Source organism: Oncorhynchus nerka, linkage group LG17, assembly GCF_034236695.1.
Source record: "Oncorhynchus nerka isolate Pitt River linkage group LG17, Oner_Uvic_2.0, whole genome shotgun sequence".
Lineage (NCBI taxonomy): Eukaryota > Metazoa > Chordata > Actinopteri > Salmoniformes > Salmonidae > Oncorhynchus > Oncorhynchus nerka.
The window spans coordinates 10,143,153-10,170,452 of NC_088412.1; the positions used below are offsets into that span (position 1 = coordinate 10,143,153).

The 27,300-nt window shown below is 44.3% G+C and overlaps 2 protein-coding genes across 6 annotated transcripts in view; both read left to right on the forward strand.

The window, feature by feature from the left end:
* Positions 1–1,935: 1,935 nt before the first annotated feature.
* Positions 1,936–21,981, forward strand: LOC115144687 (transcription factor 12-like). Its single transcript, XM_029685705.2, has 9 exons — positions 1,936–2,166; positions 12,102–12,308; positions 12,506–12,691; positions 14,218–14,361; positions 16,116–16,274; positions 17,403–17,674; positions 18,396–18,631; positions 20,319–20,483; positions 20,771–21,981. Exons 1-8 carry the CDS (start codon positions 2,095–2,097, stop codon positions 20,468–20,470), a joined length of 1,428 nt encoding a protein of 475 aa, XP_029541565.1. The 5' UTR covers positions 1,936–2,094; the 3' UTR covers positions 20,471–20,483; positions 20,771–21,981.
* Positions 21,982–22,369: 388 nt separating this feature from the next.
* Positions 22,370–27,300, forward strand: part of LOC115144686 (cingulin-like protein 1) — a 29,146-nt gene continuing 24,215 nt past the window's right edge. For 3 of the 5 annotated variants that reach the window (XM_029685703.2, XM_029685704.2, XM_029685702.2), the window contains exons 1-3: positions 22,370–22,864; positions 24,505–26,016; positions 26,240–26,352. In XM_029685703.2, coding sequence (XP_029541563.2) covers positions 24,604–26,016; positions 26,240–26,352 — 1,526 coding nt within the window. In that variant the 5' untranslated portion in view covers positions 22,370–22,864; positions 24,505–24,603. Of the gene's footprint in view, positions 23,003–24,504; positions 26,017–26,239; positions 26,353–27,300 lie in introns of all 5 variants that reach the window. The other 2 variants (XM_029685700.2, XM_029685699.2) reach the window with 2 other exon arrangements.

A 27,300-nucleotide genomic window follows, 5' to 3' on the forward strand; every position in this document is an offset into this window, starting at 1 on the left:
CTAACATACAGACAGTACCCACAGGGCACAATCTGGTTGAATCAACATGGTTTCCATGTCATTTTTTAAAAATGTGATGACGTTGAATTAACATGGAAAATTGGATTTACAAAAAGCCATCAACGTAAAATAATTTGTGCGATTTTCTTTCTCCCAATTTATTTCACCCAATTTAACCTAATCCAATTACACGGCTCATGTTTTTTTGTTGATTTCGAGTTGAATTCACTTTAGTTGACAACTCAATCAACTTTAAATAAAAACTAAGAGCCAAAGAGATTAGAGATCACAGGAAAACCACTTGGTTGTGTGGCATTTACTCAGTGCTTTAGCACCCAATCCAGACAGCAACTATATGAATAACCTTACTCCAGACAGCCTTAGTGAGGAGGAACTTACCCAGCCGCACGTGCCTAGAAGTTAAGAACTCACGCCAGGCTTGTCTGATTTGAGAATATGGGTCAGACAGTCAGGGGAGGGAGAGAAGGGAAGACACTAATGTACAAGAGGTGTTTTTTTTAGGGTGTGTTTAGTTAGGAGTGTGTTTATGTACCAGTATTGCTTCCGTCCCTCTCCTCGCCCCTACCTGGGCTCAAACCAGGGACCCTCTGCACACATTGACAACAGCCACCCTCGAAGCATCGTTACCCATCGCTCCAGAAAAGCCGCGGCCCTTGCAGAGCAAGGGGAACAATTACTTCAAGGTCTCAGAGCGAGTGACGTCACCGAATGAAACGCTATTAGCTCGCGCACCACCGCTAACGAGCTAGCCATTTCATATCGGTTATATTTAGTTAGGAGTGTATTTAGTTAGAAGTGTGTTAAGTTAGAAGTGTGTTTAGTTGGGTGTGTTCAGTTGGGTGTGTTTGCTTAGGAGTGTGTTTAGTTAGGAGTGTGTTTAGTTGGGGTGTGTTTAGTTGGGGTGTGTTTTGATAGGGTGTGTTTAGTTAGGAGTGTGTTTAGTTAGGAGTGTGTTAAGTTAGGAGTGTGTTTAGTTAGGGGTGTGTTTAGTTGGGGTGTGTTTAGTTGGTGTGTGTTTTGTTAGGTGTGTTTAGTTAGGGGTGTTTAGTTGGGGGTGTTTGGTTAGGTTTGTCTTTAGTTAGGAGTGTTTTTATTTAGGTGTGTTTGGTTAGGGGTGTGTTTAGTAGGGGTGTGTTTGATTAGAGTGTGTTTAGTTAGGGGTGTTTGGTTAGGTGTGTGTTTAGTTGGGTTGTGTTTGGTTAGGGTGTGTTTACTTGCAGTGTGTTTAGTTGGGGTGTGTTTAGTTGGGGGGTGTTTAGTTGAATGTGTTCAGTTGGGTGTGTTTAGTTTGGAGTGTGTTTAGTTGGGGTGTGTTTGGTTAGAGTGTGATTAGTTAGGGGGTGTTTAGTTGGGGTGTGTTTAGTTGGTGTGTGTTTTGTTAGGGTGTGTTTAGTTAGGGGGGGGTGTTTAGTTAGGTGTGTCTTTAGTTAGGAGTGTTTTTATTTAGGGTGTGTTTGGTTAGGAGTGTGATTAGTTGGGGTGTGTTTGGTTAGAGTTAGGAGTGTGTTTAGTTAGGAATGTGATTAGTTGGGGTGTGTTTGGTTAGGAGTGTTTTTATTTAGGGTGTGTTTGGTTAGGAGTGTGATTAGTTGGGGTGTGTTTGGTTAGGAGTGTGATTAGTTGGGGTGTGTTTGAAGGGAATCCCTGTCTGCTCTGCCTTTTTTAATCCGTTATTTTGAAGTTCACTCACTCCTATCGTTTGAAAGACACCCTGTTATATAGTAGTAAACCAACGGTATGATATGTAGGTAGCGTGTGTGACTGTGACTGTGTGTGCAGTAGTGGAACCTCCCCAATCTCTTCCTAAATCACCCCTCACCAATTCCTGGAATGGACCAGCCCTAATTTGCATAAGTTGTCTGTGACAGAGTAGTTAAGCGAGCTGCAGGGTAATGGGTCAGAGGAGGAGGAGGAGTGTATGTCGACTACAGAGCATATGAACAGAGACTGGAGCTGTGGACTCACAGGTCTATACTGAGACACTACTGACTACTGGAGTCGGTACTACAGGACTTCCAGACACACTACTGAAACTACTGGAGTGTTGAACTGAATCTGAAACGGAACAGAATCATGTATTGCACATCCTATCCTGTCTCTGCCGGGACCACCAGCAATAACCTGATGTATTGCTACGTCAAATCGGTGAGTACGCTCCCACTCTAGATAAAAAGGTATGCACCGGTCTGCATACGGTCTTGGTGAATGATTGGATGTAATTAGATGTTCTCCTATTATCTCTCCTTCTCTTGACCTTAGCAGGGGGCATTCAACTTTTACCCTACGAAGTCCGGAGCCTGCTGCTTTTCTATTCTACTTGATTATCAATTTCACCCACCTGATGTCCCAGGTCTAAATCAGTCCCTGATTCGAGGGGGAACAATGAAATGCATTGGAACTGGCTTGAAGGTCCAGAGTTGAGTTTGAAGGTCCTATAGAGGTCTCTACATAGTTATCTTTAATTGATATACTCTCTGTTATCGTGATATACTCTCCGTTATCGCAGTTATCGTGATATACTCTCCGTTATCGTAATATACTATATGCTATCGTGATATACTCTCCGTTATCTTGATATTCTCTCCGTTATCTTGATATACTCTCCGTTATCGTGATATACTCTCCGTTATCGCGATATACTCTCCGTTATCTTGATATTCACTCCGTTATCTTGATATTCTCTCCATTATCTTGATATTCTCTCCGTTATCTTGATATTCTCTCCGTTATCGTGATATATTCTCTCCGTTATCATGATATACTCTCCGTTATCGTAATATACTATATGCTATCGTGATATACTCTCCGTTATCTTGATATTCTCTCCGTTATCTTGATATACTCTCCGTTATCGTGATATACTCTCCGTTATCGCGATATACTCTCCGTTATCTTGATATACTCTCCGTTATCGTGATATACTCTCCGTTATCGCGATATACTCTCCGTTATCTTGATATTCTCTCCATTATCTTGATATTCTCTCCATTATCTTGATATTCTCTCCGTTATCATGATATACTCTCCGTTATCGTGATATATTCTCTCCGTTATCGTGAAATACTCTCCATTATCGTGATATACTCTCCGTTATCTTGATATACTCTCCGTTATCGTGATATATTCTCTCCGTTATCTTGATATACTCTCTGTTATCGTAATATACTATATGCTATCGTGATATACTCTCCGTTATCTTGATATTCTCTCCGTTATCTTGATATACTCTCCGTTATCGCGATATACTCTCCGTTATCGCGATATACTATCTTGATATACTCTCCGTATATCTTATATTCTATTCTCTCCGTTATCATGATATACTCTCCGTTATCGTGATATATTCTCTCCGTTATCGTGAAATACTCTCCATTATCGTGATATACTCTCCGTTATCTTGATATACTCTCCGTTATCTTGATATACTCTCCGTTATCTGATATACTCTCCGTTATCGTGATATTCTCTCCGTTATCTTGATATTCTCTCCGTTATCTTGATATACTCTCCGTTATCGTGATATACTCTCCGTTATATTGATATACTCTCTGTTATATTGATATACTCTCCGTTATCTTGATATTCTCTCCGTTATCTTGATATACTCTCCGTTATCTTGATATACTCTCCGTTATCGTAAATAATTATCGTGATATACTCTCCGTTATCTTGATATAATATACTCTCCGTTATCGTGATATACATCGTGATATTCTCTCCGTTATCTTGATATACTCTCCGTTATCGTGATATACTCTCCGTTATCATGATATACTCTATCACTGTTATATTGATATTCTTCATCCGTTTCTATTTGATATACTTTACCAGGGATCTTGATATTCTCATTATCTTGATTACACCAGGGATCATGATATTCTCTCCGTTATCTTGATATACTCATGTACACATAAGACGTGGAATAAGGCATCGATAATTTAAATACATTATCAATATGTTCACTATCAATGTAATAACTCCTTATCGTAGAATAGTACAGTATTGACGCGTCAAAGGAAACTTACTCTATCCACTGTGTGTACTAGGTAGTCCTTCATCCGTTTCTATTTCATTGTAATTTACCAGGGAGTCCATGCAGACTCCATTATATACCATTCACACCAGGGAGTCCATACAGACTACATTATATACCATTCACACCAGGGAGTCCATACAGACTACATGCTATACCATTCACACCAGGGAGTCCATGCAGACTACATTCTATACCATTCACGCCAGGGAGTCCATACAGACTACATTATATACTATTCACACCAGGGAGTCCATACAGACTACATTATATACCATTCACACCAGGGAGTCCGTACAGACTACATTATATACCATTCACACCAGGGAGTCCATGCAGACTACATTATATACCATTCACACCAGGGAATCCATACAGACTACATTCTATACCATTCACACCAGGGAGTCCATACAGACTACATTCTATACCATTCACACCAGGGAGTCCATACAGACTACATTCTATACCATTCACACCAGGGAGTCCATACAGACTACATTATATACCATTCACACCAGGGAGTCCATGCAGACTACATTCTATACCATTCACACCAGGGAGTCCATACAGACTCCATTATATACCATTCACACCAGGGAGTCCATACAGACTACATGCTATACCATTCACACCAGGGAGTCCATGCAGACTACATTCTATACCATTCACACCAGGGAGTCCATACAGACTACATTATATACTATTCACACCAGGGAGTCCATACAGACTACATTATATACCATTCACACCAGGGAGTCCGTACAGACTACATTATATACCATTCACACCAGGGAGTCCATGCAGACTACATTATATACCATTCACACCAGGGAATCCATACAGACTACATTCTATACCATTCACACCAGGGAGTCCATACAGACTACATTCTATACCATTCACACCAGGGAGTCCATACAGACTACATTCTATACCATTCACACCAGGGAGTCCATACAGACTACATTATATACCATTCACACAAGGGAGTCCATGCAGACTATATTCTATACCATTCACACCAGGGAGTCCATACAGACTCCATTATATACCATTCACACCAGGGAATCCATACAGACTACATTATATACCATTCACACCAGGGAGTCCATACAGACTACATTATATACCATTCACACTAGGGAGTCCGTACAGACTACATTATATCCCATTCACACCAGGGAGTCCATACAGACTACATTCTATACCATTCACACCAGGGGATCCATACAGACTACATTATATACCATTCACACCAGGGAATCCATACAGACTACATTATATACCATTCACACCAGGGAGTCCATACAGACTACATTCTATACCATTCACACCAGGGAATCCATGCAGACTACATTATATACCATTCACACCAGGGAATCCATACAGACTACATTCTATACCATTCACACCAGGGAGTCCATACAGACTACATTATATACCATTCACACCAGGGAGTCCATACAGACTACATTATATACCATTCACACCAGGGAGTCCATACAGACTACATTATATACCATTCACACCAGGGAGTCCATACAGACTACATTCTATACCATTCACACCAGGGAATCCATACAGACTACATGCTATACCATTGACACCAGGGAGTCCATGCATACTACATTATATCCCATTCACACCAGGGAATCCATACAGACTACATTATATACCATTCACACCAGGGAGTCCATGCAGACTACATTATATACCATTCACACCAGGGAATCCAGTACAGGAACAGACGCTTTGATTTACAGCTACTCAAAAGTTATTGCAGCAACCATGTGTTTGAGTGTTTTAAGGGTTAGGAATGGGCACATATGGTGTGTGTCTGGGAAGGGATATGACTGTATGGTGAGTGGGATTGGGACTCTGTGTGCTATTCAGTCTGTGTTGTCAGTGTTTATTCATTCATTTGGGGAAAGTTCCCAAGTTTATGAATTTCGATTGACAAATTATTTTGATTTCTTTGATCATGCAGTTCTTTAATGCATACTGAAGTGACATTGATCATTTTACTCTTGACTGTGTGGGTCAGTGAGTTCAGTAACGCGCTTCAGTGATCAATACACTGTGTTAATGATCAAGATCCCTCTTTCTGTTCAGACAGACCTGAGAACACAACACATATCATTCTAATTTTTTACCGTCTACCATTTTGTTTTTGACGTGAAGCAGATTGCTGCTCTGATCTCTATTTGATTTAACCCGTGGTCTGTTTTAACACTGGTCCCTATACGGATCATTATCAGGCGCAATTAAAGACTGCTTTGATCTCTGAGAGAGTAACTAACTAGAACCAGACGTTTGTACTAGACGCAGACGGGCAAATTGATTGCATGTGGCTAGATTTTGGATGTGGTGTTACTATAGAGCAGAGGCAAATTGAATAGTTGGTCAATATTACACTCATTTACATCTTCCTGTATATGATTGAAAGTATACATTTCGAGTGTAAAATGTGGTCTTGTCCTTTTTATTGTCTTCATAACATATTTAAGCCATTTCGTTTTTGTTGCTATCAGAGATGCTAACGGAACACAGAACTATTTAGTTTTTGTTGCTATCAGAGATGCTAACGGAACACAGAACTATTTAGTTTTTGTTGCTATCAGAGATGCTAACGGAACACAGAACTATTTAGTTTTTGTTGCTATCAGAGATGCTAACGGAACACAGAACTATTTAGTTTTTGTTGCTATCAGAGATGCTAACGGAACACAGAACTATTTAGTTTTTTGTTGCTATCAGAGATGCTAACGGAACACAGAACTATTTAGTTTTTGTTGCTATCAGAGATGCTAACGGAACACAGAACTATTTAGTTTTTGTTGCTATCAGAGATGCTAACGGAACACAGAACTATTTAGTTTTTGTTGCTATCAGAGATGCTAACGGAACACAGAACTATTTAGTTTTTGTTGCTATCAGAGATGCTAACGGAACACAGAACTAATTAGTTTTTGTTGCTATCAGAGATGCTAATGAAACACAGAACTATGAACATGTCTCATATACTATGTGTCTGCTTTACTTCAGTTGTGTTCTTCACATATGGAGAGTCTCTAATCTTTAGTGATGCCGTTATTGATGGTTAGTAAATCAATGAGGCACTAAAAGAGAGCACCATGTTGACGGTTTATGTATGCGTGTTTCAGGGTGTGTGTCGGGGGGGGATTTATTGGGGGACAGCGGGGGACAGCGAGGGTGTGCTGGGGCGGGGGTGTGGCCATTATTAACGGGTCGCATACTTCATCCAAGGAGTGAGCGTGTGTGTGTGTTATTAACGGGTTGCCTGCTCCGTCCCATAGTAAGGAGGACAATTGGCTTTATCCTTTACCATATGCTACCCACGGAGGTTCAGACAGGGCTAGTGTGTGTGTGTGTGTGTGTGTGTGTGTGTGTGTGTGTGTGTGTGTGTGTGTGTGTGTGTGTGTGTGTGCGTGTGCGCGTGCGTGCGTGTAGCAGGGTTGGCGACGGCAGGGGCTCCTATATTTGGCCTGTTCCCACTATCACCACAGGACTCGTACCAGCCAAGGTTACGGCTAGAGCTGTGTGTATGTGTGGGAAGGGGGGTTGTGTGTATGGTGTGTGTGTGGGGGGAGGGGAGTTGTGTGTATGGTGTGTGTGATCATGTTCAACAGAGTCTTTAAGGGGCCAGTCTGCTTTACAGTGCGTTGTCGTCGGGGTAACAATGGTGGGTGTGTAGGTGGGTGGGTATTTCATTTGTAAGACATCCTACAATGATGTGGTGTGGTCCTGTGGTCAGGTCCTGTGGTGTGATACTGTGGTGAGATACTGTGGTGTGGTCCTGTGGTGAGATACTGTGGTGTGGTCCTGTGGTGTGGTCCTGTGGTCAGGTCCTGTGGTCAGGTCCTGTGGTGTGATACTGTGGTGAGATACTGTGGTGTGGTCCTGTGGTGAGATACTGTGGTGTTGTCCTGTGGTGTGGTCCTGTGGTCAGGTCCTGTGGTCAGGTCCTGTGGTGTGATCCTGTGGTGAGATACTGTGGTGAGATACTGTGGTGAGATACTGTGGTGTGGTCCTGTGGTGAGGTCCTGTGGTCAGGTCCTGTGGTCAGGTCCTGTGGTGAGGTCCTGTGGTCAGGTCCTGTGGTGTGATCCTGTGGTGAGGTCCTGTGGTGTGGTCCTGTGGTGAGGTCCTGTGGTGAGATACTGTGGTGTGGTCCTGTGGTGAGATACTGTGGTGTGGTCCTGTGGTGTGATACTGTGGTGAGATACTGTGGTGAGATACTGTGGTGTGATACTGTGGTGAGATACTGTGGTGTGGTCCTGTGGTGTGGTCCTGTGGTGAGATACTGTGGTGTGGTCCTGTGGTGAGATACTGTGGTGTGGTCCGGTGGTGTGGTCCTGTGGTCAGGTCCTGTGGTGAGATACTGTGGTGTGGTCCTGTGGTGTGGTCAGGTCCTGTGGTGTGGTCCTGTGGTGAGATACTGTGGTGTGGTCCTGTGGTGAGATACTGTGGTGTGGTCCTGTGGTGTGGTTCTGTGGTGTGGTCCTGTGGTCAGGTCCTGTGGTGTGGTCCTGTGGTGAGATACTGTGGTGTGGTCCTGTGGTGAGATACTGTGGTGTGGTCCTGTGGTGAGATACTGTGGTGTGGTCCTGTGGTGTGATACTGTGGTGAGATACTGTGGTGTTGTCCTGTGGTGTGGTCCTGTGGTGAGGTCCTGTGGTCAGGTCCTGTGGTGTGGTCCTGTGGTGAGATACTGTGGTGAGATACTGTGGTGTGGTCCTGTGGTGAGATACTGTGGTGTGGTCCTGTGGTGAGATACTGTGGTGATGTCCTGTGGTGTGGTCCTGTGGTCAGGTCCTGTGGTCAGGTCCTGTGGTGTGGTCCTGTGGTGTAGTCCTGTGGTCAGGTCCTGTGGTGTGATCCTGTGGTGAGGTCCTTTGGTGAGGTCCTGTGGTGTGATCATGCTGTCTGAAGAGGATGTATCCAATATGATTCTGCAGCGTTTTCCACATGGAAATCTATCTATCCCAATCTATCCCTCCCACCCTACCTCCAGGGCTGTGCAGTGATGGGGAGAAAATGCTGTTCCCTAAACCCGTATAAGGAGGTGCATGGATCACCCAGTTTAGGGATTAACACAATAGCTCTAAATCTGCTCCAATCAACACACTGATTTTGTGTACTGTACTGTAGTATACTGTAGTGTAGTGTAGTGTACTGTGGTATCCTGCAGTGTACTGCAGTGTACTGTAGTGTACTGTGGTATCCTGTAGTGTTCTGTAGTGTACTTTAGTGTACTATAGTGTTATGTAGTGTATTGCAGTATTCTGTAATGTAGTGAACTGTAGCATGCTGTAGTATACTGTCGTATGCTGTAGTGTAATGTAGTATTCTGTAGTATACTGCAGTATGCTGTAGTGTATTGTAGTATGCTGTTTTGTGCTGTAGTGTACTGTAGTAAGCTTTAGTGTACTGTCGTGTACTGTATCATTATTTAGTGTACTGTAGTGTACTGTAGTATTCTGTAGTGTACTGTAGCATGTTGTAGTGTACTGTAGTATTTTTAGTGTACTGTAGTATACTGTAGTGTACTGTAGTATTATTTAGTATTCTTTAGTGTACTGTAGTATTATTTAGTGTACTGTAGTATTATTTAGTGTATGCTGTAATGTACTGTAGTATACTGTTGTGCACTGTAGCATGCTGTATTGTACTATCATATTTTTAGTGTACTGTAGTGTACTGTAGTATACTGTAGTATACTGTAGTGTACTGTAGTATGCTGTTTTGTGCTGTAGTATGCTGTAGTGTACTGTAGTATGCTGTAGTGTATTGTAGTGTATTGTAGTATACTGTAGTATGCTGTAGTATACTGTAGTGTGATGTAGCTTGCTGTAGTGTACTGTAACTTCAGTTCACAGTTCTGGCATTGCATTGGTCCATAGACATACAGTACCAGTCAAAAACTTGGACACACCTACTCATTCAAGGTTTTTCTTTATTTGTGCTATTTTCTACATTGTAGAACAATAGTGAAGACATCAAACTATGAAACAACACATATGGAATCAACAAATCAAAATATATTTTATATTTGAGATTCTTCAAAGTAGCCACCCGTTGTCTTGATGACAGCTTTGCACACTGTTGGTATTCTCTCAACCAGTTTCATGAGGAATGCTTTTCCAACAGTCTTGAAGGCATTCCCACATATGCTGAGCACTTGTTGGCTGCTTTCCCTTCGCTCTGCGATCCAACTCATCCCAAACCATCTCAATTGGGTTGAGATCGGTTTATTGTGGTGGCCAGGTCATCTGATGCAGCACTCCATCACTCTCCTTCTTGGTCAAATAGCTCTTACACAGCCTGGAGGTATGTTGGGTCCTGTTGAAAAACACTTGATAGTCTCTCTAATTGCAAACCAGATGGGATGGCGTATCGCTGCAGAATTCTGTGGTAGCCAAGTGTGCCTTGAATTCTAAATACATCACTGACAGTGTCACCAGGAAAGCACCCCCACACCATCACACCTCCTCCTCCATGCTTCACAGTGGGAACCACACATGTGGAGATCATCCATTCACCTAATCTGCGTCTCACAAAAACACGGCGGTTGGAACCAAGATTTCCACCGGTCTAATGTCCATTGCTCGTGTTTCTTGGCCCAAGCAAATCTCTTCTTATTATTGGTGTCCTTTAGTAATAGTTTCTTTGCAGCAATTCGACCACGAAGGCCTGATTCACGCTCTCGCCTCTGAACAGTTGATGTTGAGATGTGTCTGTTACTTGAACTCTGTGAAAGCATTTATTTGGGCTGCAATTTCTGAGGCTGGTAACTCTAATGAACTTATCTTCTGCAGCAGAGGTCACTCTGGGTCTTCCTTTCTTGTGGCAGTCCTCATGAGAGCCAGTTTCATCATAGCACTTGATGGTTTTTGCGACTGCACTTGAAGAAACTTTTAAAGTGCTTGAAATGTTCCGCATTTACTGACCTTCATGTCTTAAAGTAATGATGGACCTTCGTTTTTCCTTTGCTTATTTGAGCCATAATATTTACTTGGTCTTTTACCAAACAGGGCTATCTTCTGTATACCACCCCTACCTTGTCACAACACAACTGATTGGCTCAAATGCATTAAGAAGGAAAAACTTGACACAAATTAACTTTTAACAAGGCTCACCTGTTAATTTGAAATGCATTCCAGGTGACGACCTCATGAAGCTGGTTTAGAGAATGCCAATAGTGTGCAAAGCTGTCATTAAGGGAAAGGGTGGCTACTTTGAAGAATCTCAAACGTAAAAGATATTTTGATTTGTTTAACACTTTTTTTGGTTACTACGTGATTCCATATGTGTTATTTCATAGTTTTGATGTCTTCGCTATGAAGAGAATAGTAAAAAATAAAGAAAAACCCTTGAATGACTAGGTGTGTCCAAAAACCCAGCAGCGTTGCAGTTCTTGACACACTCAAACCGGTGCTCCTAACACCTACTACCATACCCTGTTCAAAGGCCACTAAGTCTTTTGTCTGGCCCATTCACCCACTGAATGGCAGACATACACAATCCATGTCTCAGTTGTCTCAAGGCTTAAAAATCCTTCTTTAACCACCCGTCTCCTCCCCCTTCATCTACACTGATTGAAGTGGATTTAGCAAGTGACATCAAATAAGGGATCATAGCTTTCCCCTGGATTCACCTGGTCAGTGTATGTCATGGAAAGATCATGTTTTGTCCTCAGTGTGTGTTTGGTCTCTAGTCTCCACTATGTCAACGATCGTTTCCAGTGACGAGGAAGAGTCACTTTTTGAAGTCATTGTTTCAGTATTCTAAATCAAATCAAATCAAATTGTATTGGTCACATACACACGGTTAGCAGATGTTAATGCGAGTGTTAATGCGAAATGCTTGTGCTTCTAGTTCCGACAGCGCAGTAATAACCAACGAGTAATCTAACCTAACAATTCCACAACAACTACCTTATAGACACAAGTGTAAAGTGTATTCTAGATGTTTACTTAACAATCTTTTCAATTTAGCTGTCCCCCCCCCATCTTCTTCTCAGGTTTACGATCAATCTCCAAGTCACCACGACCTCAACCCTGACTCCTCCTCACACCCCTCCTCCTGTGGCGAACAACAGGGCATTAACAGTTCACCTGACATGTGGAGCTCCAATGGAATGAACCAGGCTGGCTATGGAGCAATGGGAGGGGCTTCAGCCCACCAATCAGGAAGCTACAGTAACCTGCAACCGTCACACAATCACCTGGTAGGTTTTTAGTTCATTCGACACATGATAAAAACAGAGTTAATTTTACTCACCAGAGCTCTCATATTAAAAAGTAAGAAAGTTTGGGACAAATATGTAAAAATATACAGTGAGTGATCAAAACATTAGGAACATTTTTCTAATATTGAGTTGCACCTCCCCCTTTTGACATGTGTATGTGTTTGATTGCTTTGCAGGTCTATTCTCCCCATTCAGTCTCACCTGTAGAGGTGAACAGGGGTCTTCCTCCTATGTCTACCTTCCACCGTAACAACCCTGCTTCATCTCACTCCCTGTCAGCCAACAGCTCAGAGAACACAACAGGACACCCGTCTACAGGATGGTCTCAGACCAGAGCAGCCCTGGGGAAAACACTGGCTTCTGTATGTACTGGGACTACTTACAAAGCCAACTTCAAAGTGAAGCCACAATGACCAATAGGGAAATGTCCCTATAACAAACCACTGTGTATTATTATCAACCCAGAACCTGGGCCGTGCTGCTGGACTTTTTGTCTGTCCAACCAGTAAAATATTATAATAGTCAGCTCGGGTTATGAGCCATGCTACATGGCCTGAGGTGGTGGTTATAAAACCACACAGAGAAATGACAAGTTGTGCTTTTAAAATGATGCATGGAGTTACTACTCACGGTCCTCTACCCCTCCTCTAACCCTCCTCTATCTCCTCTCTACCCCTCCTCTATCCCTCCTCTATCTCTTCTCTACCCCTCCTCTATTCCTCCTATATCCCTCCTCTCCCCCTCCTCTATCCCTCCTCTATCCCTCCCCTCCTCCATCCCTCCTCCACCCCTCCCCCTCCTCCATCCCTCCTCCACCCCTCCTCTATTCCTCCTCTATCTCTTCTCTACCCCTCCTCTATTCCTCCTCTATCCCTCCTCCATCCCTCCTCTCCCCCTCTTCCATCCCTCCTCTCCCCCTCTTCTATCCCTCCTCTACCCCTCCTCTATCCCTCCTCCTCTACCCCTCCTCTACCCCTCCTTCCCCCTCCTCTATCCCTCCTCTCCCCTCCTCTATTCGTCCTCTACCCCTCCTCTGTCCCTCCTCTACCCATCCTCTACCCCTCCTCTATTCCTCCTTTCCCCCTCCTCTATCCTTCCCCCTCCTCTATCCCTCCCCCTCCTCTACCCCTCCTCTATCCCCCTCTGTCCTTCCTCTACCCCTCCTCTATCTCTCCTCTACCCCTCCTCTATCTCTCTTCTACCCCTCCTCTATCTCTCTTCTACCCCTCCTCTATCCCCCTCTGTCCTTCCTCTATCCCTCCTCTATCTCTCCTCTACCCCTCCTCTATCTCTCTTCTACCCCTCCTCTATCCCTCCTCTACCCCTCCTCTATCTCTCTTCTACCCCTCGTCTATCCCTCCTCTACCCCTCCTCTATCCCCCTCTGTCCTTCCTCTACCCCTCGTCTATCCCTCCTCTACCCCTCCTCTATCTCTCGTCTACCCTTCCTCTACCCCTCCTCTATCTCTCTTCTACCCTTCCTCTATCTCTCGTCTACCCCTCCTCTATCCCTCCTCTACCCCTCCTTTATCTCTCTTCTACCCTTCTATCTCTCTCTACCCTTCCTCTATCCCTCTCTACCTCTCCTCTATCCCTCTCTACCCCTCCTCTATCCCTCTCTACCCTTCCTCTATCCCTCTCTACCCCTCCTCTATCCCTCTCTACCCCTCCTCTATCCCTCTCTACTCCTCCTCTATCCCTCTCTACCCCTGCCTCTATCCCTCTCTACCCCTCCTCTATCCCTCTCTACTCCTCCTCTATCCCTCCTCTTTCTCTCTTCTACCCCTCCTCTATCCCTCTCTACCCTTCCTCTATCCCTCTCTACTCCTTCTCTATCCCTCCTCTATCTCCCCCTCATCTTCTTCTTCTACTCCTCTGTCTGTGTTCAGATGTATTCTCCTGACTACACGAGCAGCAGTGAAAACTCCTCCACACCAGAGAGGTCTCCATCTCCACACACAGGGTCGGCAACGTGTCCCCCAGCTAACCAGGCCTCTCTCTCCTCCAGCTACCAGGCCTCCCCTATATCACTGGTAAGGACATGGAGCTCTGTGACACGTCTTTGTTTGCTAAGTTTTGATAGGTCACGAAGAATGTTCAAATACTGTACCCTCACATTCTATCATTGATGTTGTCTGTTGGAGTCACATTCTATCATTGATGTTGTCTGTTGGAGTCACATTCTATCATTGATGTTGTCTGTTGGAGTCACATTTTATCTAAATGCTGCTGTCTTTGAATTGATCCAACTCATCAAAATACATAAACTCAGCAACAAAAAAGAAACGTCCCTTTTTCAGGACCTGAGATCATTCGTAAAAATCCGAATAACTTCACAGATCTTCATTGTAAAGGGTTTAAACACTGTTTCCCATGCACAAACAATTAATGAACATGCACCTGTGGAACGGACGTTAAGACACTAACAGCTTACAGACGGTAGGCAATTAAGGTCACAGTTATTAAAACTTAGGACACTAAAGAGGCCTTTCTACTGACTCTGAAAATCACCAAAAGAAAGATGCCCAGGGTCCCTACTCATCAGCGTGAACGTGCCTTAGGCATGCTGCAAGGAGGTATGAGGACTACAGATGTGGCCAGGGCAATAAATTGTAATGTCTGTACTGTGAGACGCCTAAGACAGCGCTACAGGGGGACAGGGCAGACAGCTGATTGTCCTCGCAGTGGCAGACCACGTGTAACAACACCTGCACAGGATCGGTACATCTGAACATCACACCTGCGGGTCAGGTACAGGATGGCAACAACAACTGCCCGAATTAAACCAGGAACACATAATCCCTCGATCAGTGCAATAGGCTGAGAGAGGAAGGACTGAGGGCTTTTGTAGGCCTGTTGTAAGGCAGGTCCTCACCAGACATCACAGGCAACAACGTTGCCTATGGGCACAAACCCACCGTCGCTGGACCAGACAGGACTGGCAAAAAGTGCTCTTCACTGACGAGTCGCGGTTTTGTCTCACCAGGGGTGATGGTCGGATTCGCGTTTATAGTCGAAGGAATGAGCGTTACACCGAGGCCTGTACTCTGTCCAAGATCTTGCAGGTGCCTTGGTGGAAGAGTGGGGTAACAAGAACTGGCAAATCTGGTGCAGTCCACGAGGAGGAGATGTTATGCAGTACTTAATGCAGCTGGTGGCCACACCAGATACTGAATGTTACTTTTGATTTTGAACCCCCCCCTTTATTCAGGGACACATTATTCCATTTATGTTAGTCACATGTCTGTGGAACTTGTTCAGTTAATGTTTCAGTTGTTGAATCTGGTTATGTTCATACAAATATTTACACATGTTAAGTTTGCTGAAAATAACGCAGTTGACAGTGAGAGAACGTTTCTTTTTTTTGCTGAGTTTGTCTCCTTATATTATAGCCTCAAGCACTGCAATGTTTCATTCTCAGCATGATAATAACACCCTCTCTCTCCTTTCTCTCTCCTTTCTCCTCTCTCTCTCTCCCCTCTCTTTCTCTTTTCTCTCTCTCTCTCTCTCTCTCTCCCGTTTCTCTCTCTCTCCCCTCTCTCTCTCCTCTCTCCCCTCTCTCCCCTCTCTCCTCTCTCTCTCTCCTCTCTCTCTGCTCTCTCTCTCTATCTTTCCTCTCTCCTGTCTCTCCTCTCTCTCCTTTCTCTCTCTCCCCTCTCTCTCCCGTTTCTCTCTCTCCTCTCTCTCTCTCCTCTCTCTCTCTCTCCTCTCTCCCCTCTCTCTCTCTCTCTCTCTTTCCTCTCTCTCCCCTCTCTCCCCCCTCTCTCTCTCTCTCCTCTCTCTCTAGTCTCAGTTGGAGAATCGTCTAGACAGATTGGATGATGTGATCTATGTGCTGCATAACCATGCGGCAGGACCCATCCCCAGCCTGCCGTCTGACATCCACAGCCTGTTGAACCAGGCTAACCATGGACACAGAACCACCATGGCACATGACACAGCCATGGTGAGTCCCATTCATTACTTTGTGTTTCAGGTTGTGTCTGTTTTATGTATGGGAAGCGTGTAGGGAAAGGCTATTGGTACCATATGCTACCCACTGAGGTTCAGACAGGGCTAGTGTGTGTGTGCGTGTGTGTGTGTGTGTGTGTGTGTGTGTGTGTGTGTGTGTGTGTGTGTGTGTGTGTGTGTGTGCGTGTGTGTGTGTGTGTGTACTATCTAAATGTAATCCGTTACAGTTACTAGTTACCTGTCCAAAATTGTAATCAGTAACGTAACTTTTGGAAGTCAAACAGGATCCATTAAAATCATCTGGTGTGTTGTCATAGTGACTTGAGAAAACAGAAAACAGCAATCTGTGTCTGTGTGTACCCTGCCACCACTGCTCTACAAATCACACCAGACACACTCCAGCTATGGTATGCGTATTTTCCACATCTCATTTCGACATATTTTCCGGTAAATCAAATCAAAATTGTATTTGTCACATGCGCCAATTACGACAGGTGTAGACTTTACCGTGAAATGCTTACTTACCAGTCTAACCAACAATGCAGTTCAAGAAATAGAGTTAAGAAAATATTTACTGGATGGCAGGAAGTTTGGCCCCAGTGATGCACTACCCTCTGTAGCGCCTTATGGTCCAAATGGAAACTTTTAATCAAAACGTTTATTTCATACAACCGCCCACTTTTTCCACGTTTGGATGTGCTCGTACTACTTACTACTGTACACACAGAGTACCACCATATGAGTCATACTACTTACTACTGTACACACAGAGTACCACCATATGAGTCATACTACTTACTACTGTACACACAGAGTACCACCGTATGAGTCATAATACCCATTAAAAAAACAAAAAACAAGAGCTGAATATATTGATAAACGTCACCTCGTCTGACAGAGATTCACATGTTTATATTTTTAGTCATACAGCAGACGCTCTTATCTAGAGCTGCCAATGTTTGTCTATGGAGATTGTGTGGCTGTGTGCTCGATTTTATACACCTGTCAGCAACGGGGTGTGGCTGAAATAGCCAAGTCCGCTAATGTGAAGGGATGTCCACATGCTTTTGGCCGTGTAGTGTATGTGTATATTTATTGCACCTCTTCTCTTGTGTGTGTACAGGTAGAGGCTGGCAATCTGAACAACAACAACCACCACCCTGTGTTGCAGAGCCGTTCACAGAACAACCAAGGCCACTCCTTCCCAGCGGGTCTTCCTGCAGGACTTGGTGGCTTGGAGCTGAAGTTGGAGGGTCTGGAGAAAGATGAGCAGTATGAGCTACATCACAGCCATCACTATCAGGGTCACAGACACAGCCACAGCTCTGACAGCCACAGCCAGCGCTCCGACGAGGAGAGCGTGTCACACAAGACGCAAGGAGACAGCATGACCAGGTGAGGACAGCAAAAATAGCTTTACGCTATCTCTCTCTGCCTCTAGCCTGATCCCAGATCAACTTTATACACTGTCTGTCTGTCTGTCTGTCTGTCTGTCTGTCTGTCTGTCTGTCTGTCTGTCTGTCTGTCTGTCTGTCGCCTTGTCCCAGATCTGCCTGATTCCTGATCAACTTTATACACTCTCTCTCTGTCTGTCTGTCTGTAGCCTTGTCCCAGATCAGCTTTCTGCCTCTAGCCTGATTCCAGATCAGCTTTATGCTTTCTGCCTCTAGCCTGATCCCAGGTCAGCGTTATGCTATCTGCCTCTAGCCTGATCCCAGATCAGCTTTATGCTATCTGCCTCTAGCCTGATCCCAGGTCAGCGTTATGCTATCTGCCTCTAGCCTGATCCCAGATCAGCTTTAACTGACTCTTGTCAGAGTTGACACAGATCTAGAACGAAGCTATTCTCCCTCTACCGAGCAGGGGGAAATGGTTGTTATGATGTCATTTCAACCAGATTTGCCTGCTGGCTGGGTAGCTGCCTATCTATCTGTTTGAGTGGTAAAAACTGGTAATGAATTCAATATTCAACGCACATTTTTGTTGGCGCATGATCAGAATTCCAACTCAACCCCCCAAAAAAATATCAAAAGTGTTCAAATAATTCCCACCAGAGGGCGCCACATGGCAACTGCCAATTCTAACACTAACCCTCCCTTTCTTTTCTCCCCTTCAGCAGCATCCATGAGGAAGAGGACAACCTGAGCCCTGAGCAGAAGGCTGAGCGGGAGCGGGAACGACGGATGGCCAACAACGCCCGCGAGCGCCTTCGTGTCCGTGACATCAACGAGTCCTTCAAAGAGCTGGGTCACATGACCCAGCTGCACCTGAAGAGCGAGAAGCCCCAGACCAAGCTGCTTGTTTTACACCAGGCCGTGGCTGTAATACTTAGTCTAGAACAACAAGTCAGAGGTCAGTACTGCTACCATCTTGAACACGGCTCTCTTTTGCAAAAGTGATTATGTCTATTTCTTAATTCATCTTTCCTCGAATTCCTTGCATCCTCTTTCCTCGACTCCTCTCTCCTCGACTCCTTCTCAAAACACATTGGAGGAGAAGGTCTGAGGAGAGAAACATTGTATTTTCTCTATCCAATAAGAGATTGAGAAGGAGATTAAGAAAAGACGGAAATATACATTTTGAGATATAGTTATTATCTAAATAATCTGTATAAATATAAGTTGAATGAGTACATACTTCACTACAGTGGAACATAAATGTAACCGAAAGGTTGCAAGTTCAAATCACCAAGGTACAAATCTGTCGTTCTGCCCCTGAGCAGTTCTGCCCACTGTTCCTAGGCAGTCATTGAAAAAAATATTTATTTCTTAACTGACTTGCCTGGTTAAATAAAGGTAAAATAAAATGAATGGGAGGGGCTGCGTAGAAGGGGATATGTCCTGTTTCCCTGTCAGGTCTATGAGACAGTACTAATGTTGATGTCCTGTTTCCCTGTCAGGTCCATGAGACAGTACTAATGTTGATGTCCTGTTTCCCTGTCAGGTCTATGAGACAGTACTAATGCTGATGTCCTGTTTCCCTGTCAGGTCTATGATACAGTACTAATGTTGATGTCCTGTTTCCCTGTCAGGTCCATGAGACAGTACTAATGTTGATGTCCTGTTTCCCTGTCAGGTCTATGAGACAGTACTAATGTTGATGTCCTGTTTCCCTGTCAGGTCCATGAGACAGTACTAATGTTGATGTCCTGTTTCCCTGTCAGGTCTATGAGACAGTACTAATGTTGATGTCCTGTTTCCCTGTCAGGTCCATGAGACAGTACTAATGTTGATGTCCTGTTTCCCTGCCTGTTTCCCTGTCAGGTCTATGAGACAGTACTAATGTTGATGTCCTGTTTCCCTGTCAGGTCTATGAGACAGTACTAATGTTGATGTCCTGTTTCCCTGTCAGGTCCATGAGACAGTACTAACGTTGATGTCCTGTTTCCCTGTCAGGTCTATGAGACAGTACTAATGTTGATGTCCTGTTTCCCTGTCAGGTCTATGAGACAGTACTAATGTTGATGTCCTGTTTCCCTGTCAGGTCCATGAGACAGTACTAATGTTGATGTCCTGTTTCCCTGCCTGTTTCCCTGTCAGGTCTATGAGACAGTACTAATGTTGATGTCCTGTTTGCCTGTCAGGTCTATGAGACAGTACTAATGTCGATGTCCTGTTTCCCTGCCTGTTTCCCTGTCAGGTCTATGAGACAGTACTAATGTTGATGTCCTGTTTGCCTGTCAGGTCTATGCGACAGTACTAATGTTGATGTCCTGTTTCCCTGTCAGGTCTATGAGACAGTACTAATGTTGATGTCCTGTTTCCCTGTCAGGTCTATGAGACAGTACTAATGTTGATGTCCTGTTTCCCTGTCAGGTCTATGAGACAGTACTAATGTTGATGTCCTGTTTCCCTGTCAGGTCTATGACAGTACTAATGTTGATGTCCTGTTTCCCTGTCAGGTCTATGAGACAGTACTAATGTTGATGTCCTGTTTCCCTGTCAGGTCTATGAGACAGTACTAATGTTGATGTCCTGTTTCCCTGTCAGGTCCATGAGACAGTACTAATGTTGATGTCCGTGTGATCTGCTACCTCTAGAGCGTAACCTGAACCCTAAGACAGCCTGTCTGAGGAGGAAGGAGCAGGTGAAGATGTCAGCTGGGTTAACAGATGCCCAGGGCCTGCAGCAACACCAGGCATCACCACATCCTGGACTAGACACTGCTAACTCCATGGGACATCATGCCTAAACATCTAAAACAGGTAACAGTACAAAGATCTCCCATTCTTCTTCTTCTTTGTCTGTGTTTAGACAGGAAGCCCCTCCCAAAAAAAGTTAGTTTGATTGGTATTTTGACCAATCGGATCAGGTCTTCAAATGATATGCTGTGAAAAGATCTGATGTGATTGGTGGAAAGAGATCAGATTTGAGCTGCCTGTCTAAACGCAGCCTTCTTCTTCTTCTTCTATGAAAGCGTGTATTGATCCAAGTTGATATAATCTATATTGTGAGAAACGCTATCAACCACATGTTTTCTTTCTTTCTACAGATGAAGTGTGGAAAAGGATCATCCTGAGATGGTGAAAGACTATCCAATGACATTCAGTGTTATCTCTGGGACCCAGTAGCGAAGAAACAGAAGGATTTTCGTTGGGGGGGGCAACCTAAAGTGTTACAGCAGCTAATTAATCACGACAGTAGTGACAATTTCCTCCTGATCGACTTTCACTTGTGCCTAAACTTACTTGTAACCAGCAAATGTTTTGTACAAAATGTTTTTTTATATTCGTTAGTACAGTGAATGAAAAATGTACAATGAAAACAAAACCACAACAGTGTCCTGTTTAAAACAATGTTTATTTCATCACTTTGTATCCTCTGTCAGTGTTGTCCTCTTAAAAGGCTCTGCATGGTCAATCCAACATCTAGCAGTGGCCGTACAGCATTAAATAAATTGGTCCGAACCGCACAACTCCCAGTGATTCAGGGATAATCTCTATAGCCATCCAGCTAATTTACGAGCAACTGGCTAAATGAAAAGACAAGATCTTATCTCTACTGAGATGTCGGAGTCTGTTTCCCGGTGCTTGACATAGGAGCTCAGCCAAAACACCCCCCCCCCCCCCCCCCAGCAAAATTAGTCTACATTTAAGGCTATTGTTTATTTGTGTATTTCACACTACGTTGAAGTAAAAATGCTTGTATGGATGTCAACCCCAATACATGTTCATGTCATCAATCAACTGCATTACAGGTAAAAACGACTACCACCTCTGATTTCTGTATGCTAGTGTGTGTGTGTGCCAATCCAGCGTCCTTCTATCCCCCACGGTCTTCATTCCATTGACCTCTTCACCCTTCTATCCCCATTACCTCCTGATCTCTTTCCAGGAGTTCAAACTAATGTTTGTGTCTTAGAAATCCCTAGACGAGGTATCATAAATATGTTTTTTATTTGTGAACTTGTTCTGATAGCCTGTCGTCAAAGTTCTACATTTTCGTTGTCAAGGAAGTTGTCAAGGAAGTTAATTTGTGTTTATACAGGATGTACCTCCCCACCTACCGTCAACCAATCATGTCAATCCGGAGCTATATGGAGCTATACGGATCCCTTCGCATTGTTACGAATTTGGGAGGCGCACGGCATCGCCATACGGAGCTCGATTTGGCCTCATCGATCCTCCAGAGGCACTGCAGATCAAGCTTAAATTGGCTTTAAGCTGAAACAAGGCTTAAAACTAATTTATGCTTGCTCCAGCAATATGTGACGCAATGGCGGAGGCTCCGGAGGCTTGAGGAGGCCAAATCGATCTCCGTACTGCATCTCCATGCTCCTTGACGAAAGGTGAGGGCTGGATGTCCTGCATAAACACAAACTCACTTCCTTGACAACTTCCTTCACAACAGCTCTACTCTGCACCACGAAGTGATGTATGGCCACTGCAGATGTCGGGTTGACCATGCAGAGCCTTTTAGTTGTATGTACATGCTTGTGTTTAGGCAGAGTCAGAGTTTTTAGAGCTAAGTGCACTTTTTGGCTAGGCTACAGATGGATTAATTCTTAATTGTTCCGTTTTTTTAATAGAAAATATTGATTACTTTTTACTAACTTGCTGTAGTTGATCTTTTCTACAATTACTAATATCTAAATATCTGAATTACAGATTTTAAATTTGAAACAAAAAAATGTTTTTTTTCCCCAGAAATATTTGTCATATATTTTACCAGACATTGTAAATAATGATACCCTAAACAAGCCACGGCTTATTGTATATTAGAGAATTCCATAATGGGGGATGTCTGTAAAACCCATACCTTCAGGTATGTACAGTTATGTTGATGAGTGTCACCTATGTCATCTACAGGAAATGTAAACCATAAAACTATTTCTTATTTTTCCCTACAATTTTCATTCTCAAAAAAGACATCCGGTATGTATTATTCGAGGAGTTAATGATCATAATGATGATGATGATGAACACGCGCTATTTCTTGAATAGCTGGACAATTCCGCTAGGGGGAACGCGTACTTGTGAATAGAGACTGAAATAGGGAGGGGGAATCCCGAACGCAAATAAAACAGCTCCCGCAACACTGGCACTTCAGCCAGGGCACTACTTTTAACAGAACTGCGCGAATTTAGGTAAGACAATCACAAAGATTTTGCGCACTGGGACACTTTTCTAAACCCGTCTAACAACTGAAGTGATTCTCGTTTCGGCATTGTTTTTGGTAGGCTGTTTTATCGTTCAAGAACATCACGTTTGATCCGCTAGTAAAGGTAGAGTGGTATTTTATTATCCGCTGGTAAAACTGCATTGAGGATTAGCCATGCATATATCCTTTGTCTTTAATTACAATCGTACAAATAGAGGTTGATAAAGTACTTGTGAAGGATACACATTTTTGATATGGGTTAATAATTCAAAGGGGGCTCCCGAGTGGTCTAAGCGGTCTAAGGCACTGCATCTCAGTTTTTGAGGCGTCTCTACAGACACCTTGGTTCGAATCCAGGCTGTATCACAACCGGCCGTGATTGGGAGTCCCATAGGGCATGGCACAATTGGCCCAGCGCCGTCCGGGTTTATCTGGGGTAGGCCATCATTGTAAAAAATAATTTGTTCTCAACTGACTTGCCTAGTTAAATAAAGGTTAAATGTAAATAATTTCAATTAATTTTTTAGATATTTTTGTTCATTAAAGAAGTGTATTCCCACTGGGCAAAAACTGGATGAATCAACGTTGTTTACACGTCATTTCAACCCCAAATCAAAGTGATGATGTTGAATCAATGTGGAAAACTTCGTGGAATTGCAAAAAGTCCTTCTTTTTTTCCCACCTAAATTTGAACCTAAATCCAATGACATGGTGACATTTTGTTGTTGAAGTCACAATAGTTGACAAATCAACCAAATGTAAATCAAAACTAGATGTTGAACTGACAGCTGTTGCCCGGTGGGCTGTAAACACGGTAACAACTGCTGTAAACACGGTAACCAACTGCTGTAAACACGGTAACAACTGCTGTAAACACGGTAACAACTGCTGTAAACACGGTAACAACTGCTGTAAACACGGTAACAGCTGTAAACACGGTAACAACTGCTGTAAACACGGTAACAACTGCTGTAAACACGGTAACAACTGCTGTAAACACGGTAACAGCTGTAAACACGGTAACAACTGCTGTAAACACGGTAACAACTATATTAGAAAACAGTACTTTTGCATGTTGTTTATTTCAATAACAATGTACATTGTTTTTTTGTTCCGTAACTGACTTTCTCTCATAATCATATCATAAACATGTGGATGACAAAAGTCTGGTCGGAGTGTGTGTGTGTGTGTGTGTGTGTGGATAACGATAGTCTGGTTGGCGCGACCACGGCCAGGGGTACTCGTCATGCAGCAGTATTGTCCTGTATACAATAGTTACACTGTTAGCACACTGAATAAACTGTTTTCTATATCAATGTGCTGTGTGTTGATGTTGGTGTTTTCTCTCTCTCTGTGGCTAACTGGTTAGCGCAGCTGTCTCTGAGTGACATCAGATGCACTTGGGATGTCATTGTTGTCAGTTGGTCCACATGACTTCTCTCTGTTTTGTAAACAGTCACCTCATCCAGCTGATGCCATAGAAAGTGATGTATTTTTCACTGGGGTTAAACTGTTGTAAAGACAGGGGTGGTTATTGGAGCCTCCAGGTTAAGAAGAGCCGTGGTAATGGTTAGTCAACTAATAATGCATCAGCCTCTAACGTGTTGTATTTGGCATCTTTTATAGCTGTGAACCTCTTCAGTTCTGAGGGAGGTCCTCGATTCATTCAGGACTAGTGTGGACCCAGCAAACACACAACGTTGTCTTAACGTTGACTGTCTATAAATGGAGTCTCACAGACACGGAGTGAGTGGCTCTTCTCCAGACTTCAGTAGAATACAACAGGGCTACAACATGCAGCAGCCTAGGCCTGGTCCCAGAGGCAGCCCTCGACCTCACAGCGACAGCAGCAGCATGTTCGGGGTTAGGGTACAAGTTCAGGGAATTGAGGGTCTTCCTTACGTTGTGTTGAACGGGGATAGTAGAGCAGCTCTGCCATCTGGTGGCCTGGAGAGCTACAGCAGGAACTGGGACCACCAGGAAGTGTTTGTCAATGCCCACAGCCAGTCTGAGTACACCTTCATGGTGAATGATGGGCGATCTTCATTCGGTACTCCCAATGTGGAGCGATCTTCATTCGGTACTCCCAATGTGGAGCGATCTTCATTCGGTACTCCCAATGTGGAGCGCAGACCTCCCAACCACCAGAGGGAGTATGCTCGTGGAGGTGCTCTGACTGAGGTTAAGGAATCACAGAGGATTCCGCTGGCGTCCGCTGCGTTCATGTTCGACTTCCAGGAGTCTCATTTACAGCAGTCACAGAGGACCGTGCCGACATCTAACACGGTGTTGAACTTCCAGAGACACCCAGAGCTGCTGAAACCCTACAACCCAGACAGGAACAGCCTCAGCCCCCTCCTAGCCTCCACCCGAAGACTCTCTGTTCCGCCCAATCAGACAGCCTCTGTACCTAGGCTGGGACATCTCACCACATCTCTCCAGAGTGGGGCAGAGGCCACCCTGATCCAGGCAGCAGGGTCTAGACCAGGAGCAGCCAGGATCCCTCTGCCTGCTGGGGGTGTAGAGAGGGCCCCCACCCCTGTCTCAGCCCCCACCCAGACCCAATGCCCAGGCCCTGCCCCTGTCTCAGCCCCCACCCAGACCCAATGCCCAGGCCCTGCCCCTGTCTCGGCCCCAGCGCCCCACCACTCTTTGACCACCTTACTAAGCCCCCCAAACGAGGTCACCAACATCCCCAGAAGATCCCCAAACTCAGTGGACACAGAGCCCATCTCCTCCATAGGTAGCCTGATCAACCAGTTCGACAGCCCCCAAAAGATGGGTCGAGCTGGGCCTAGGAGAGGGAGGATAGCCCCTGAGGACCGGAGGAGGTCACGTAGCGTGGACAGCAGACAACAGTGTCACTCATACCCATTGGACCCCTCCAGCCCTGCCTCGGTCATCGGAGGGGCCAGGGGAGAGACTCCAGGCGGATCCACCAGCGCCCCAGGGTCACCTAAGGTGAGAGGGGCCAACGGATCCTCCACTGTGATGTTTAATAAACTACAGTGGGAGGAGAAGGAGCCTAGCGGGAGGTCATCCAGAGCGGTAAATGTGCTGTACGGAGTGGAGGAGACCTCCATGACCAGATCCAGGTGTCTCAACCACACGGAGGAGGAGTCAGAGAGAGACAATCAGGTAAAGAGATTAGCTTTAGAGGTTTTACCCGGTTTAAAGAGTTAAAAATATATATATATATTCCTTGATTCCATCTATGTTTTTCCTTGCAAATGTGCCTTTGCTACTGTGCTTTTGCTTGCTCTTTGAGGGTCCCGGTCGGGTCACTGTAAAGCATTCTTTTAACTTTTGTGATTGATTGATTGATACACCTTGATATCCTGTTGTGTGTTCATTTAATCAGATCATCACTCCAGATCTTCTGGGAGGTCAGAGGGGTCAGCACGAGGTTTCAATTGAACCACAACCAAATGAAGACACCACCAAAAAGATACTGTTCACTTACCTCAATGATGGGTGAGTAACACTGGACTAAATCAACCACTGAGTACTGTCATCATTCTTTGACCTGTTTAACCTTTATATTACCTAGAGAGTTTTTTGAGTTGTAACATAACTTCCTTGGAAAGATACCAGCTAGAATGTTTTCCCCAAAGAGAGTTGGGATCAATTCCGATCTCATTCCATTTCCAACGAGGAGAATTGGTATTTCAGTTTACTTTTTGAATTGATTGAATTAAAATGGAACTTAATGACCCCCGATCCTGATCCCAAGTGACCATTACACATTTCTCATATCCTGCCTCTCATATCCTGCCTTTGATGAGCTGAGGGAGAGAATGTGACATACAGCTGTTAGTCTGATAAAGGATTGCTGTTTCAGCTGTGTGTGTGTGTGTGTGTGTGTGTGTGTGTGTGTGTGTGTGTGTGTGTGTGTGTGTGTGTGTGTGTGCACTCCCACACACACACACACACACACACACACGCCAGCTCAGGAATACAGACTGCAATGATGAACACCCTTCCAAATAGCCAACAATGGAATATCAGTTTCACCTCCTCACTGTAGTGAGTTAAAAAAAAACTGGCAACATCTGAAATATGTCGGTCCTCTGAAGCTCAGTTAGTATAGAATGGAGCTTGCAAAGCCAGGATGGTGGGTTCGATTCCCGGGGACCACCCGTATGTAAAATGTATGACTGTAAATTGCGTTGGATTAAAGCGTCAGTGTAAATGGCACCTATTAATATCATAGGTGCCATGCGGGTTTCTCCACGCATCGCGCCGACAGAAACAAACGTCTTTCTGGTAAGAAGAGGGGCGGGGGCGTATGCCTTTTGGCTAACGAGACATGGTGTGATGAAAGAAACATACAGGAACTCAAATCCTACTTTTCACCTGATTTAGAATTCCTCACAATCAAATGTAGACCGCATTATCTACCAAGGGAATTCTCTTCGATTA

Bases quoted from the DNA above. Each gene is read 5' to 3' on its own strand.
- LOC115144687 (XM_029685705.2), top strand. From the start codon at position 2,095: ATGTATTGCACATCCTATCCTGTCTCTGCCGGGACCACCAGCAATAAC. The intron at 12,692-14,217 runs GTATGTACTGGG...GTCTGTGTTCAG, and splicing joins TGGGGAAAACACTGGCTTCT to ATGTATTCTCCTGACTACAC. The intron at 17,675-18,395 runs GTGAGGACAGCA...TCTCCCCTTCAG, and splicing joins CAAGGAGACAGCATGACCAG to CAGCATCCATGAGGAAGAGG.